Source organism: Chaetura pelagica, unplaced genomic scaffold (genome assembly GCF_000747805.2).
Source record: "Chaetura pelagica isolate M959 unplaced genomic scaffold, ChaPel_1.0 scaffold346, whole genome shotgun sequence".
Taxonomy (NCBI): domain Eukaryota; kingdom Metazoa; phylum Chordata; class Aves; order Apodiformes; family Apodidae; genus Chaetura; species Chaetura pelagica.
This window is the reverse complement of record NW_009953797.1, coordinates 3497230-3512881: the sequence shown is the minus strand read 5'-3', so window position 1 is coordinate 3512881 and position 15652 is coordinate 3497230. Positions and strand designations below refer to the sequence as shown.

General features: G+C 38.6%; 1 protein-coding gene across 1 annotated transcript in view; it reads left to right on the top strand.

Moving 5' to 3' along the window:
- NRG3 (neuregulin 3) overlaps nt 1–15352 on the top strand; it is a 98842-nt gene extending 83490 nt beyond the window's left edge. The window contains 5 exon segments of the mRNA XM_010001152.1: nt 3967–4094; nt 5697–5699; nt 9064–9234; nt 14843–15227; nt 15230–15352. Of these exon segments, the coding sequence (XP_009999454.1) occupies nt 3967–4094; nt 5697–5699; nt 9064–9234; nt 14843–15227; nt 15230–15352 (810 nt within the window).
- Nucleotides 15353–15652: the final 300 nt, after the last annotated feature.

The window sequence follows — 15652 nt, the reverse complement described above, 5'->3', positions numbered from 1 at the left end:
GATAGTAAAAACTTAATGAAATTCAACAAGGGCAAGTGTAGAGTTTTGCATCTGGGGAAGAAAAGCAGCAGGTACCAGTACAGGTTGGGGGCTGACCTGCTGGAGAGCAGTGTAGGAGAAAGGGACCTGGGTGTCCTGGTAGACAGGACGATGACCATGAGCCAGCAATGTGCCCTTGTGGCCAAGAAGGCCAATGGCATCCTGGGGTGCATTAGAAAGGGGGTGGTTAGTAGGTCAAGAGAGGTTCTCCTCCCCCTCTATTCTGCCTTGGTGAGGCTGCATCTGGAATATTGTGACCAGTTCTGGGCCCCACAGTTCAAGGACAGGGAAGTGCTTGAAAGAGTCCAGCGCAGAGCCACAAAGATGATTAAGGGAGTGGAACATCTCCCTTATGAGGAAAGGCTGAGGGAGCTAGGCCTCTTTAGCTTGGAGAAAAGGAGACTGATGGGCAACCTCATCCATGTTTACAAATATGTAAAGGGTGAGTGTTAGGAGGATGGAGCCAAGCTTTTTTCAGTGATGACCAGTGATAGGACAAGGGGCAATGGATGCAAACTGGAGCATAGCAGGTTCCATGTGAATATCAGGAAGAACTTTACTGTGAGAGTGACAGAGCACTGGAACAGGCTGTCCAGAGAGGTTGTGGAGTCTCCTTCACTGGAGACATTCAGACTACTGAGGAAGAACTGCCAGAATAGACAAACTTGAAATTGCTGTCCTCTGTCTAGAACTACAAAACAGAGCATATGGGAACAGCTGTAAGGACATTAAATATACCACCTGATGGACTTTGTGCAAGGTCATCCCGTCCAGAAAAATCACAATCTATTTACCTCCTTGATGCATCCTCTCTGAATGTAATTTAAAGCTGACCTCTCTGCCTTCTCAGTTCTTTTTGAAATGGGATCCCCACATCACCCCTCTTCCACATGCATTTCAGGACTTTGTATCTGTACTATTCTGGGAAAATCATTGAGGAGGAAGAGCTAAAAAAAGCTGGGGGGAGGGATGGGTGTTTTATTTTGCATAACACTAGGACAACAGTGTCAAGCTGTTCTGTAGCACTTGAGTGGCATTTGTTAGTGATGGATCCTATATTTTAGAATAATAGCAGGCATGGAGCAGGGGAATGATGCACAGTCGTGCAGTAGGTCAATGGCAGAGGCTGATTTCTTGCCTCCTGGCATAGGCTGCCATTGCAGATATGCTTAGAATTAACTACTGGGGGGTGGAATTTTATTGTCCAAGACTCGAGTAATTGTACATAACAGATTATTTTCTCCACAAAACCATGAAAAATCGAAATTTGCAAAATGGTTTATTTTTAAATGCTGTCGTTATTCTTTAATTTATTTAGCCATATGCATCAGTGTTTCTCGGTAGTTGTTCAAACAAGCACAAATAATTAAGCAAGAATAGCAAGACAATAAAACCATAAAAAACCCAAATAACACAGAAAAGCTTTCAGTGATGCTTTCAACCTATTGGAATAGTCCTTTAAAAGTGTTTCACAGCCCATCATGGCTGGTATTCAGCGGCTCACTCAGTTGGAGAGCTTGGTGGAGCTCAGCCCAGGTGAGAACTGGGCTGTGGAAGGAGCAGATTGGGCTTTGTGGGGATACAGTTGGGGGCTAATCCTATACCATTCTTCCATTGGTATCAACTTACACTGCTGTAAACTCCTCACAGAAATCTGAAAATGTTTTTCCCCAGAGGTGATCTCAGAGAAAGAATGTGGCACTTACAGTTAAGCTGCAGGAGGATAAATCTGTTAGAACATGAATAATGTGATACATCCAGAAAAGTTCAGTTAAACTGTTCAAACTCTCTATATGTCCACACCCTCAATTTAAACAGTGATTCACATTTTCACTGTAATTAATGTTATGGCTGTTAGGGTGATTGGTGAGTGGTGTATCTGAAGATGGCATACATTGAATGTTCTGTCAGGGAGAAAAAAATATCCTCCTGTGCCTGGGTCATGCTGTGTGTTGGACCTTCAGTATGGTTTGCTAGGCAGCACCAGGGCAGCTTCTGGGGCCCCTGGTGTTCCTCAGTTGGGATGAATAAAGTGTATAACATCACTTCAACCCACATCCATCTTAACCGTGGATGTAGCAAAAGGTGCAACTTGTCTATAACTACCCGTCATGATTCACTTCATATTCATTGTCTTACAAGCCATTTGGACTTTCAATTTAGTATCATGAACAAACACAAAAAAGGACAGAAATAGCTGGCATTACCAACTCATTCTTTGCATAGCTCAAATTGATTTACTCAGGTCAGAAATCAAGGACAGTTTAATTTCTGCAGCTGGCAAGATAACTATTAAAGTTTTAAACATTCACAGACACAAGTACCTTAAAAACTCTGCTTCTATCTGTATTTTTTATTTGCAACATTTGCAAGTGACAACTGAGATCACGGTAACTAAAAGAAATGAGCGTGTAGTATGTTTCTTACTATTATTTCAGTTGTTTACTTCATCCATGCTGCAACATTTTGCCTATTGTCACTCTCACAGCTTTGCCTTAAGAAACACAAACAGTGATTTTGGCCCTGTTTATATGGGTATTTCACACAACAGAAGGAGGGAGGAGAGCACTGGAGAAAAATGTTAAGGTCTATTATTCTATCTATAAAAATTGGTTATAAAAATCTGAGTATATGGACTAAAATTGCATGGAAGACATTTTTCTAAGACAGTAATCTTTTATTGCTTCTTGATTTTGCTGAAGTCTGGGGAAATGTAGAAAACCATGAGTGAAAATCAGAAAGTAATTCTGTATTTTTGAGGAGTTATTGGTCTTCTGTTAAACAACAAAATAATTATGAAGAATTGTACTTCAGAAAAACCTCTATGTTCTCCACTAATGTTTATGCTATTGTATCATAGCTTGGCATTTTTTAACCTTTATTTTAATTTTTGTTTACTTCCTAAAGTATTTAAGCATGTACAAACTTCCACAGTACCAGTTTGTTTTAAATATAACATGAATATCTAGCTATCTATTACTAAAAAACCACAAACTCAGTATAGAAAGAAATGTAGAAAAGAAAAGTAGATCAATTAGTTTCAGTGCAGGTCATTGAAATGCAATGTAAAAAATATGCAAAGTTCAGTATTTTTCACACCTAAGTGGAAATGTGGGTTATCTCTGAGATACTGGCCAGTAACCACTCACAACATTGATACTTCTTCCAAGCCGAAATGCAGGGTGTTTGTTGTTTTTTAAACTTCGATTTTCTGACTCCATGCAGGATTAGAGGCAATTTTTTTTTTTCTTAACTTCTAGTTGAATCATAAAGCAAAAAGAAAAAATAAAAATCTGTTCTTGTTCATGTCCAGTGTCTGCTTTCCAGACCTTTGTGTCTTGCTCTGTGCCTAGAGACTGCCTTGTACCTTCAACTCTTACAAGAACTGTTCACACTGTTCTTACTAGAACAGATACTTCCAAGTCAAAAGTTTCAGACTTTTTCAGAAAGGAGGATTTGCGTATTTTTCTTACTTATCTTGTGATATAAATACTGTTGCAGTTTGGTTTTCATGGTTACACAAGCTGATAAAAGCAATGTTTGACTGAAATGACCAAAAGACCTAAGAAGGTGCTGACCATCCTCTGAGAGGTGGTTTGTGATCTCAGTCTCTACACAGACAGCCTCAAAAGCAGGCTTTTATTCAAAGAGATCAGTGTTCCCAGTCATTTTGGGCAGATCAGTCAGTAATTTTGCTACTAATGCAGTTACAGCATTTTGATGTGAATAAGGTGATTATGTAATGAGTACCTCTGCTTTCCTCTATGTAAACCATAGTGAATGAATGTATTACTGGCAATGCCTAATTTTAATTTTAAAATGAATTAGAGGAATTCTTGCCTCACTCTGATACAAATTCTGATTGAACAACATCAACAATGTACTTTGCCTTTTGTGTATTAATTAATTTTGTTCTCTGTGCTGCAGTATTCAAAAACAGATAGGCATCCTGGGCCTATTCTGGACAAGGTTATGGAGTCTAGTTTTTCAGGCCATCAGTCTTTCCCTGACGCCTTGTCTCCTGAAAGAGGAACCCAGCCCAGCAAGCAACATAGGTAAGCAAACAGCTGTCTCATGGGAGGTTTGGCAGGCATCCAAGGGGTGTTGTTGAACTGGTGGTACGTGTGCAGGATTATTGTGCACTGTGACTGGGAGACGTGCCGAGTGATACGATTCCAACAGAGCCTCAACCAACTCATTAAGCAGATGTCCAAGCATTTTCTTAGCTGCAGACATAAAAGGCAGTAACAGTCTTCACCAACTGTATCTGTGTTTTGTAGAAGTCCTGGAGGAAATGTTTCAAGATGCCATCCAAGCTGTAGACACACACCAATGAATGGAACAACTGCAGTTTGAGAAACCATTAAAAACAAGACTTCCCTTATCAATGTTCATGAAGTTAATGACTCATTTGCTGCAGAAAGACAGGGTTGCAAACTTCCAGCCTTTCTTACTGTTTCTTTGAATAAATAATACTTTTTCTCTTTGTAGTTTTATAACTTAGAATGTATTATAGAAAGTCCTTGCTTTTTAAAACATGCAACAGATTTGAACATTTAAGACTTAACAGGTTGCCTTTAATTTATGCACCATGTGACAGCTTCTTAATTTATTCAGTTCCTGTTAGTTTCTAAATAATGTGACCAAATGAGGAAAATTAATTTTTTACTGGCGTGCATTTTTTCCTTCATTCCAAACCTGACATGAGCCTGGAAAAATTACAACAGCTCTGCAGGTCCTCTCTTTTGTGCTGTTGTTAAACTATATTATTGTTTTGTTCCTGCTTGCTATGGAAATACTTGGTTCAACATCCAGAGCTGTTTCCTCTGCTGGTGTTTTCAAGGGCACTAGTGATGGCTGGTTATTTCTTAAAACCAGGAGCTGTCTGTTTGCAGTTCCTTAATCAAATAAAATTTTGGCCTGTCAGTAAGATTATCAAGGTGGGCAATCAGTTGGGGGTGGTGAAATTTGACTGGTCAAGACCACGTAGCTTTTTTCACTCAGATTACTAGGTAATAGCAATTTTCTGTCTCTACCAACCTCAGCTGCATGCACAGAATTACTGCAGATATTGAATTGAAAATTTGAATCCCCACTGAATCTTAGTACTTGAATGTTTTACCTTTATTATGCACTCTTACTACTGTAGAAGAATTTTGCATTATCTGCCTGCATATGTGAAAGAACTCTTACTACTGTCACAATTGGAAAGTAAAAAATGTGTTTAAGCAGTAAACTTCCTGTGAAGCACACAATGCACTCAAAAAGTTGTCTGGGATTATGTGTGGAAAGTAAGTGGAAAACTGTCTTCATTTCTAACAGATAGAAATAAATCAGAGTTTTGTTAATTATGGGATTGAGTTGTGATCCCCTTGAATAGCAGTTTTTTTGGTAATTAGTCATCCTGACACATTCAGTGTGTGTCATCTAGTTCTTCTTAACAGTCTGACAAAAGGGCTTTGTGATGCAGCGTTACTTGTTGCGTGGTGTTTATCGAGAGATGCTTATGTTCTCTGGTATAGCGTCCTTTTTATTAAAACTGAAAATTGGTTGAAAGTCTGAATAGTTGATCTAAACAAATGCTAGCAATAGATTGTCAATAACTTACCCTAAAAATGTGGCTCCTAGGGAACATCAGAAGATATTTGTCTATCTAGCAGGTAGCTTGGTCATTGGGGTATGTATTTGCTCTTTCCATCTTGCGAGGACAAACCCCATGTCTTCCACGCTCATGTTTGCATCTTGTGATCAGTAGGTAATGTAGTATGTAATACAATATGCCTCTGTTTAGAGTTTTTGCAGGTACAGAGCCAGAGTATTAACAATTTATTTTAGAACCTCCCTTTCTCTCTCAACTTCGCATCTTTTTTTTCATGCATCACAATAATGGAAAGTAAAGGGGAAAGAATTAATAAAATATATGCACACACAACCATGATTACAAGTACTGTTTCTATAGCCTATTGAAGAAGAAGGAAAGGATTAGGATCCCATCTAAAGTTTTAATTATTTAATTGTCATTCTTTTGTTAATGCTTTTCATGGTCCTGTTGATAAAGTTATTTCTGAACATGTTCATAATGTGATGTATAAACAAGAATTCCCGGAGTTACTTTAAATTCAGTATAAGTTGTCTTCTCTTCATGAACATGGCTAACTGCACCTGGGGCTTATGCCTCTGCTTTGAAAAGAGAATTCTCCACCCGTTGAGACAGACTTTGCTTTCACTTGGTTACTCAACCTAAAAAAAATTTGCACAAAAACAACTGACACCAGTGAATCCCAACTTCTTAATTAAGTTTAGAGATGGTTGAACTACTGCTTTCAAACCATTAATTCACCAAAACTGTATTTCTCCCTAGTTTATTCATTGCTTGGGAAACCGTTCAATCATATTCTGATTTTTGTTACTCTGGAGTAACTGATTAACTGATTTTGAAGGAATCTCTGCTACAGCTTTCCTTACTGGTCTGTTTTGTTGAACAGGTCTGTTACATGGGTTGCTTTCTTTTACCCAGTTAGACTGGAGTACAGGGAGGAAGAAACCATAATGTTGGCTAGAGGAGGGTAAATTCCCTTAAGAAAGCCAATAGGCATTGCTTCCCAGAAAGGCACACTTCATGTGAGCAACATAACTGAAGCCTGAGAGGGTCTGTGTTAACATTTTGAGAGCAAGAGTAGCCATTTGTGAAAAAGGAAAAACTTTATTCCACTTTCAACAAAAATTATTACTATCTTGTCTTTGATGTGTTATCCTGCAGCTTCAGCCTCACCCTGTGATACTGTTTCCTGGTCCTTCTTAGTGAATGGCTGTGACCACAAATCATTTCTGTTCATTTTCCCCATCTGTTTTTCTGTCAGCAATACTGAAAGCAGAAGAGCCTCACATTACCAACAAATCCATTACTTAAGCTCTGTTGGTGCTGGAGCTGCTGTGATTGCAGGAAGATGTTGGCACGTGCCAGATCCCCTCAGTCTAACCAGTCCACGCACATTCCGCAGCCTGTATCCTCTGTTTCAGTGCAGGTTGGAGGTCATGCAGATAGGGCTTTTTGTGCATCTTTGCTCCAGTTTATACCAATTCTCTCAGGTGCACCTGTATGTGTGGCAATTACATCTGTTACAAATGCAGAGCTTTTGTGACTGTTTTGTGAATGTGCATATTATCAGATGGGAGACCATGTACTCTCACCCAGCAAGGAGATGAGCAAGGGCATCAAACCAACCCCAATTTCCCAATGTCTTTTTAGTCTCAAATATTTGCAATCAGTCTAAAGTCTGTTAAGTTAATCAGTTTTTTGACTTTTCTGGAATATTTATGAATATACCACAATAAATGCAAAGCTCTGAAATTAATTATTCATTACAAATTATTCATTCAACTGCATCTTTTAAGACCCCCTGCTGTAATAATCTCAGACTCTACCAAGCAGAAATTCTCAATTGTTTTGTGATGTGGCAGTGTTATTTTACAGACTATGAACTGTAACTCACAATTTGAACTCACCCTTCAGAATTGACAGGCCAGTACTTCAGTTTTTTAAACAAGTTTTTTTCACAGCCTCCTTAATAACTAAGGAAACATTTCTTTAAGGAGCATCAGAAATCCTTGAGGGAGTGCTATTGCTATGGCTTATTGATCTTTTCAATTAAAAAGCATCAGGAAAGTAAAAGTGTGGAAGATAACAGAGCAGAGATTGTGATTTAACACTGCTAGCCTGAGCAGTGGGATGGAGACTGTTGAATTTCTTTCTTATGTTTTGACTTCGGGCATAAAAGGTCAGTTTTAATGGAAATGTGAACTCCAAGAGAATTTGTTCAACATATGTTGCCCAAGCAAGAATTGCTTTGGGAGTAGATGTGGCCCTAACTGTAAATGAAGTTCCCATTAGGTACAAAATGCAGATAACTTTAAAGTGACATTATAATAGAAAAAGAAAAGCAAACTTATCAGAAGTCTTTGCATAGCTAAGTTGTATCAGAACTTGAAATTATTTACATAACTAAAAATAATTATTATTAAAATGCATCTACAAAACTTATATTAAAACATCATTAAGGATGTGACAAATATTAGGTAATACATATTCATTTCTGAGACCCAGGAGAAATAAGAGTCAAGAGAACTAGGAGTAGCTGGAAAATAAATAGCCAGTCACATTGTGCAGTATTGTGACCTGTTAATGGTAGAAATAAGTTATGTGTTGCATTAATTCTGTGTTCCCTTATTTTTGCATTAGCAACAGCGGAATTTACAGCTAATACCAAAACTATGGGTTCTAGATATCTTTTAATTCTTGCATGAAATTGAAAAAATCCATCCCCCTTCCAAATCAGTACAAAAATCTTGTTTACAAAAGCAATTTTCCACTTGTTTTTATCATATTCGAGTTCGTAGGGTATCGTATGAAGAAACAACACGGTATTTATGTCTAAAGAAGAAAGCAATCAATGCATATAAGAAACAAGAATAAAAACAGTACAGAGAAAAAATCTTGTTCAATGTGGACAAAACTTGTATTTCTTCAAGCTGCAGTTCAGGAGCTTCACTTACACTCTTAATTTATATTTTTTCCCAATTTAACGTTGTATGAGGAAGCAGGACCCTGTGAGCTGATAGATGATCCAGTGGGCTCTAAATCTAAGGTTTTAAGCTGAGCTGTAGGTACGATGGAGCTGTGCAGTTTATTGATACTGTCTGAAGAGTCAACTTTTTATAGGATTATGATAATGCGGCATAGAAAAAAAATGAAGCATCCTTCTTCAAGTACAAAAAACCTCTTAATATACCAGGCAATTTTTTTTTCATTCCTAGAAGAGAGATGGTGTATTAAATGTGGCATAATTGGCAGCTAATTATGGGTCACAATACTGTGTTTCCACAGGTAACTTCAACTGATGTCCTAGATCATCACAGCAAAGTTTATAGAAACAGTAATCTGTGCCTTATTAATCCTGAATCTTTACTTTGCAGTTTGCACATTTGTTGTGATAATTTTTACTGTACTTTTGGTGTTGTTCCTAGAAGTCTCTCTTCATGCTGCAGCCCAGGACAAAAAAATGGGATGCTACATAGAAATGCCTTTCGGAGGACTCCTCCCTTACCTCGGGGTAGGTTCAATGGAATTACAGGACCAGCGTATCAACAGCTAGAAGAGTCAAGGATCACAGACCAGGACACAATACCTTGTCATGGGTAAGTAATAACAGAACTGAAGTGAGCCAGTTCGTGAGTAGCTGCTGTTACATGGTTAATATGCTTTGCCATTACAGTCCTTCCAACTTTGTTGTAGTGTACTGTGGATCCAGAATTTATAGTACTGAAAGCAGAAGAATGTTTTCAGCATACTGGCTCTTTGAAGGTAATATGTTTTTATTTGGCTGGCTGCTCCTTTTAAGCCTTTCAAAGGCTGTAGATGGAGTGATCAGAACAAACTGTAAGTGACTGACAATGTTACTCTTTATAAGTGATGCTTTTCCTAGTGGTGCTGTGATGTGCAGTTCTAGTAACTTTTGCATAGCATTTTTTCTTCCATCAGCACTGGGCCAACAAGATAAAATAATTCAGAAGTCCAACTTCCATGTTTATTTAAATAAATTTATGTGTATTTGTTTGCTGTAAATTGAAGACTGATCACTTCACATGGGTTTGTCTCTGAAAATCCACAAACAATCCAATATTCTTCCTTTTTAAATTCAGCTTATTAGAGCATTGAATTTGAGCTTCAGCTCTGTACACAAGGTTTGAATTTAGAAGGGCTCCTGAGCACCTACAGCTGCCTTTGAAGTCTTTTGCAATTGTTGAGATATTTTGCATAATATTTACATATCCCTGTAGATTTTCAAAGTCCCCAGAATCACCAAAAACATGTTATATGTAAAACTAGGAACAATATCTGAAGTAGTATAGAACGACACCAGTTTCATTTGGACAGGTGGAAATCACAGCTAGATACAGAGCAGTGAACAGTTACACTGCGAGAAGGCAGCTGTGTGTTTTGGTATTGGAACTGGCTGTATAACGTGCAGAACTGAGGTCACCTTACATGTTTAATTTTCCTGAAGGAAGAAAGGAGTTAGAGTCACTATCTACTGTGACCTCCTGGGAAATGACAACCACAAGTGCTGCCTGAGAATAAGGGTCGTTGCACATGTGGGCATATGTGCAGGTACACGGTCGCCCATGCCTCCCTTGCCATGCTTTCCAACCTGCACCGTGATCACCCAGTCTGGGATACTCTGTGAGGGGGGAACTGGGGTCACTACATGTTTTGTAGCTGAATCTACCTAACAAAGTTTGCCAAAGTAATTAGGAATGACAGACCAAAACCAGGGCTTGCTGAAGAAGGGAGAAAGCAAAGCAGCAAAAAGTTTGGGGGTGTGGTGACTTCTTTTTAAAAAGTACTAATTTGTCTCATACTCCTTTCATTATTACTATTGCTTCTTCTAATGAAAAAGTTGTTTGTTACTTCTTGCAACAAAAATATTATTGTTCATTTGCATGATAATGTGTGCATAATTCCTTATGACAGTTGTGATGCCGAATGCCCCTTTCTGAAAGGGGCAGGCTAACAGACTTCCCTTGGCAAGGCAGTGCAAGCCACAGGGGCTCTGCAGAATGCTGCAGCCTCTTCCTAGCTGGAGAAGGGAGGTTGGACCCAGCAAAGCTGCCTTGTCAGGTAGTTCTGTTTACTGCTTTCTAGGAAATAAGTGTGTGTTACTACAGGCATCATCTTGTACTGGCCTATGTTTTAAATTTGCAGTTCTGCAAAAAGTTGATATTTGGACCAGACTGTGACCCCTTCTGGCCTCAGTCCACTAAAGCATTTCATCGATATTTGGAGCTCTAGGGATGTCTGTAGAGCTACACCTCCCTGATACTGACTTTCATGATGGGACCTTTCTCTGAACAAGCTCTCTGAATGCATTAGCAGGTGATGTGACAGGCAGTCACAGCAGTCTCTATAGATCACAAATATGGTACAAAAGTCTTCAACTAGTACCATGGAAATGAATGATTTAAATGTCAATGGTTAGGCATGAAAACAAAAGCAATTCTTTGATCTTGTTTTATTAGAATGAGGTTCCCCCAAAGTTAGATGGCTTTTTACCATCTAAATATTTGCTAGTTTCGTATCTTTGCTATTCTTATTAGCTTTCCAGCCAATTAAAATCTTCCCGTTCCCTACAGAAGCTACTCTCCTTCCTTTCTTCTCCCTTTTCACCTCCATATTTCCCGAAAAGGATGCACAAATCAAAGTGGTTTATCTCCCTAATTCTGTGAGTCCTCTAAATTTCATCCATCAGCAGCTCTGCCTGAAGTTTAGTCAGATTTTTGTATGTTTATATTTGATAGAAAAGAGGCTAATTTAGCTGATCAGGTTTTGTCCAGTCCTTTAAAAGTGCTCCTCTTCCCATCCCGCACCACAAAGGAAGCTTCTGCTGCCTTCAAGAAACACAATTTCTCATTATTTGCATCAGGATCTAATATTTTCAGAGTCTGGAGTCAAATACAGCTATTAACAGTTATTTCATGACTATACTACTTGAAGGAGCAGAAAAACCTGCTTGAAATGAGAGGCTTTAAGAAAACAAACCATCTCCACACCGGTCACATCTCAGAGACCAATTTAAGTCCTTGAGGAAGTCACGAGTTTCCATGCAGTTAAGTGGACAGCAGTTTGATCATACGCTTTCAGTGGCAGCTGTTTGTGTTACAGGCTGTGAAGTGTTAGCACTAGTGTCTTGTAGCCTGTGAATGTGTGTATATACAGATATAAATGTGTTTGTGTGGACAGACCCAATGTGTTATATATACAGGTGGAAAATGGGGTGTGTATGTATAGGTATATGTGCTCACAAGGCTGAACCAAAGCCTGGTACTACCACTGGGATGTTTCCCATTCATCTTTGTGGACCTTGTCATCAGGCTCTGTACTGAGCAGCTACAGTAACAGGGCTTATAGTGAAGCTATTGGTACCATGATAATTAAAAAACATCTTGTGTTTCAAATTCCGTTCCTGTCTCCTTTTAATATCTATTTTAAGGGGACAGTAAAATTATTATGCTTCCTTCAGTTTCATTCTTTAATTTAGACTCTTATACACTGTATATCAAAATTACTGTTGCATATTTATAAATGAGTTTCTTTTTTTTCCTTGTTTTTAGGAGTAGGGTGAAAGGAACTGCACTTTGAAATACATGCATGTGAATGAATTTATTCAGACAAAACAATTTTTCAGATTAAAAACCAGATCTGTTTCATAGGAGGAACTATAGTTCTAGGAAAGTTAATTATAGGAAAAAAAGATTCTGGAATTATAGAGCTAAATTTCAGTCTATTGAAAACAGCGGCAGCCTGGTGTCACAAGTAGAAGCATGGATCTGTTTGTAATTAACCAAAAACTGCATCTCATACAGTTCAGATGTAATATCCCTACTAGTTTTATACCTTGACTGTTGCAGACAGTGTATGTGCTTTAATTCATCCGTAGTCCTCCTTTGAAAGCCTGTGAGGATAGGGCAGAAACATTTAACTGTGACATAAAATTGCTGTGTCTATCTGTACTTCAAAAATATTATGGAAATATGCCAGGCATTGTGTTACATGCTATTGTTGCTGCCAATTTTCAAAATGCCAAAAACAATTAAATCTTTATTATGGAATTGGCAAATGCTACTGTTTTCTCACCAAACCCATTTTAATTCAGTCTTTTCTTGTTTTTGCTTATATATCATCCATATAATGCATCCATTGCATGTGAAATTCATTAAAAACATTCACTCCCTTTGTTTTCAGGGTGCAGCCCAGAATATATTTAGGGCCTGAATTACCAAAAAAGGGAATAATGCAACTGATGCGATCTCTCCAGCTATAGTCGTTTGAACAATTATATAATAAGCAAAGGAAACAAGAATGGGCACAACCCAAAGGTCTGCACTGTTTTGTTTTCGTTTTTGTTTTTTCTTAATTGTCCTCCCTTGGGAATAATATCCCTGACCAGTGTTTCATTCTTCCTGATTCTTGAAAACTGTTCTAAGGCCCTCCCTAAGTGGCTACAAGCATGTCTAAGCATAGTGCAAACGCAGTTAACCAAAAGCTGAGCCTTAGCTGGCTCAGATGTAAAACATTAATGCACCAGTAAAGCATGTATAAGAACTTCTATTGCGTATCAAAAAAAAAGGCCTCTTGTTATATTATTCCCCTAGGTCCTGCTTCCCAAAGCAGTATCTCTTTCCATCACATAGCAGCAAAGATCATACCACCTCCTCCTTATCACAGAGCTCCCAGCTGCGTTTTCTGGTCTTTTAGGGATGTCTGGAGAGTTTTTGTACAGGGGCTGCAAAGAACTGCATGTGTGCTCGTGTCCAGGTGAACGTGTCAAGCAGTTGCACAAATACCGTGCTGCCATAGACAAGTTAATTACAAGACAGCAGCACTCTGCTGGTAATGAGCCTCAAGTTATCTCCTCCTCTGTCTCCTGTTTGACAGCTCATCAGGAGGATAAGGCCAAAGGAAGCCTTTCCAGTTAATTAATATTGTAGGCTAATATTGGAGTATGGCTGTTTCATGCATTTCACTTTCTTTTCCTTAGTTCTCTTTCTGCTAATGCCAGAAGCAGCGGGGCACATATGAGTAGAAGGCTTAACAGCTTTCAGAAAAACAGCCTTCAGAGCTCAAAGTATCTGCTTCCACACCAGATCTAAATGTTGCTTTCCTCATCCATGGATAAAACATATTAGACTTCACCATGAGCTTGCCTTATTAAATCATGATATGATCACAAAGTTGACTAAAAATAAGTATGTTCCAGTACTAAGGTGATGTCTATTGTCTTTGGCAATCATGACTAGTAGATACAGTAACTCTTGAGGCACCAGATTTCGTAAACTACTTCTCAGATGGGAAATACATTTTTTTTTTCATTGTTTCCTGTATTTAATATTTAGTATACTCTCACTTTCAGTTTCTTAAGTAGTGCCTGTAAGTATAAATACCTTCTGAACAGAATAATTAATTTGGCTTTGAAACAAAATGGAAATGTTGGTTAAAAATTCACCAAAGTTGCCTCAAAGTAAATAAAATCATTCTATGATTAATATAAATGGAGAATAAAAGAATAATTTTTTAAACACTCAAGCCCAACATATGAGCTCTATTTCTAGATGAGATCTAAGAAGACAAATCAGGCCAATATTAGGAGTATGCACAATTGAAAAATACGTTTTTCAGAGGCATACTGCACTTAGATCCTCTTTGTTTTTGAAGAGGAGCACAGACAGCCATTTCTATGTAAATAAAGACTACACAACCATTGTGTACACAACCATTGTGTACACAACCATTTGATTGAGGTTCTTTTTTTCTGCACCTTTTTTAAGTGTTTTTCTAAAATAACCATTTGACATTGAGAGTTCTGATGTTGAAGAAAGCATCAATCCATTTCCCCAGTTAGGAACACAGGAATGGAATTTCAAATTTAATTTCAAACAAAATTAATTGTAGTACAACATAACTTCTGAAAGCTTTTAAAAAAGAATTGTCATTATTCTCATATACTGGTGGGCATAATGAGGCCAAGGGAGAAGCAGTGATTTGCCTCTGGCAGATCTGAGAATCCAAACCAGGTCTCCAGAGTCTGCTGTTTTCCCTAGGGCTATACTATCACCAGGTGCTCCCAGTGTGAGAGAAAAATGACATGTATCTGTTCAGCACAGTTCACTGAATTTCATACAGTGTTCCTGCTGCCAGTTGCATCTCACTGCTTGATGTACAACAAAAACGTCTTTTTACTTTTTTCAGGTATTCATCCAGTGGTTTAAAAACTCCTCAGAATACTTCAATAAATATGCAACTGCCTTCAAGAGAGAAAACCCCTTATTTTAATAACATGGATCAGAAGGACTTGGTCAGCTATTCATCTTCAAGGGCCAACTCTGTTCCCATCATCCCGTCTGTGGGCTTGGACGAAGCCTGCATGCAAATGCAAAATGTTTCTGAAGTGACGGGCATCAAATGGTGCAAAAACTCCTATTCAGCTGAACTTGTCAACGTGAGTTCCCCAGTCAGTAATTGTCTTATAGCAGAACAACATGAAGTGAAAATATTGCTAGAAACTGTGCAGGAGCAGATTCGGATCCTGACGGACGCAAGGAGGGTGGAGGACTATGAGCTGGTGAGCGCGGCGGCAGCAGCAGCAGCGCGAGCGAGAACACGGCCCTTCTGCCCCTGAGCCCCGTGGCCAAGTCAGACCGAGAGGCACCATTTGTCTTAAAAAGTGAAACGCCAAGAGACTCGGTATTGGCCAAGTGACTTTGTGTGGGGGTTGTGGGAGGGGAAATGAGATCTGTGCATTTGATGCTTTGCTAAACAGGAAGGGAGGAGATTAAATACAAATTATTTATATGCATTAATTTAAGAGCATCTACTTAGAAGAAACCAAATAGTCAATCGCCCTCATATCATAGTGTTTTTTAACAAAATATTTTTTTAAGGGAAAAGTTCCAGGAGGGATGAAGTGTACATCAGGTGCTTTCTAGGCAGGATTTCACATATAGTTTCAGTTACAGAACGTTTTACCATGGTCCTGTTCGGCTGCCCAAAGGCTTAGGC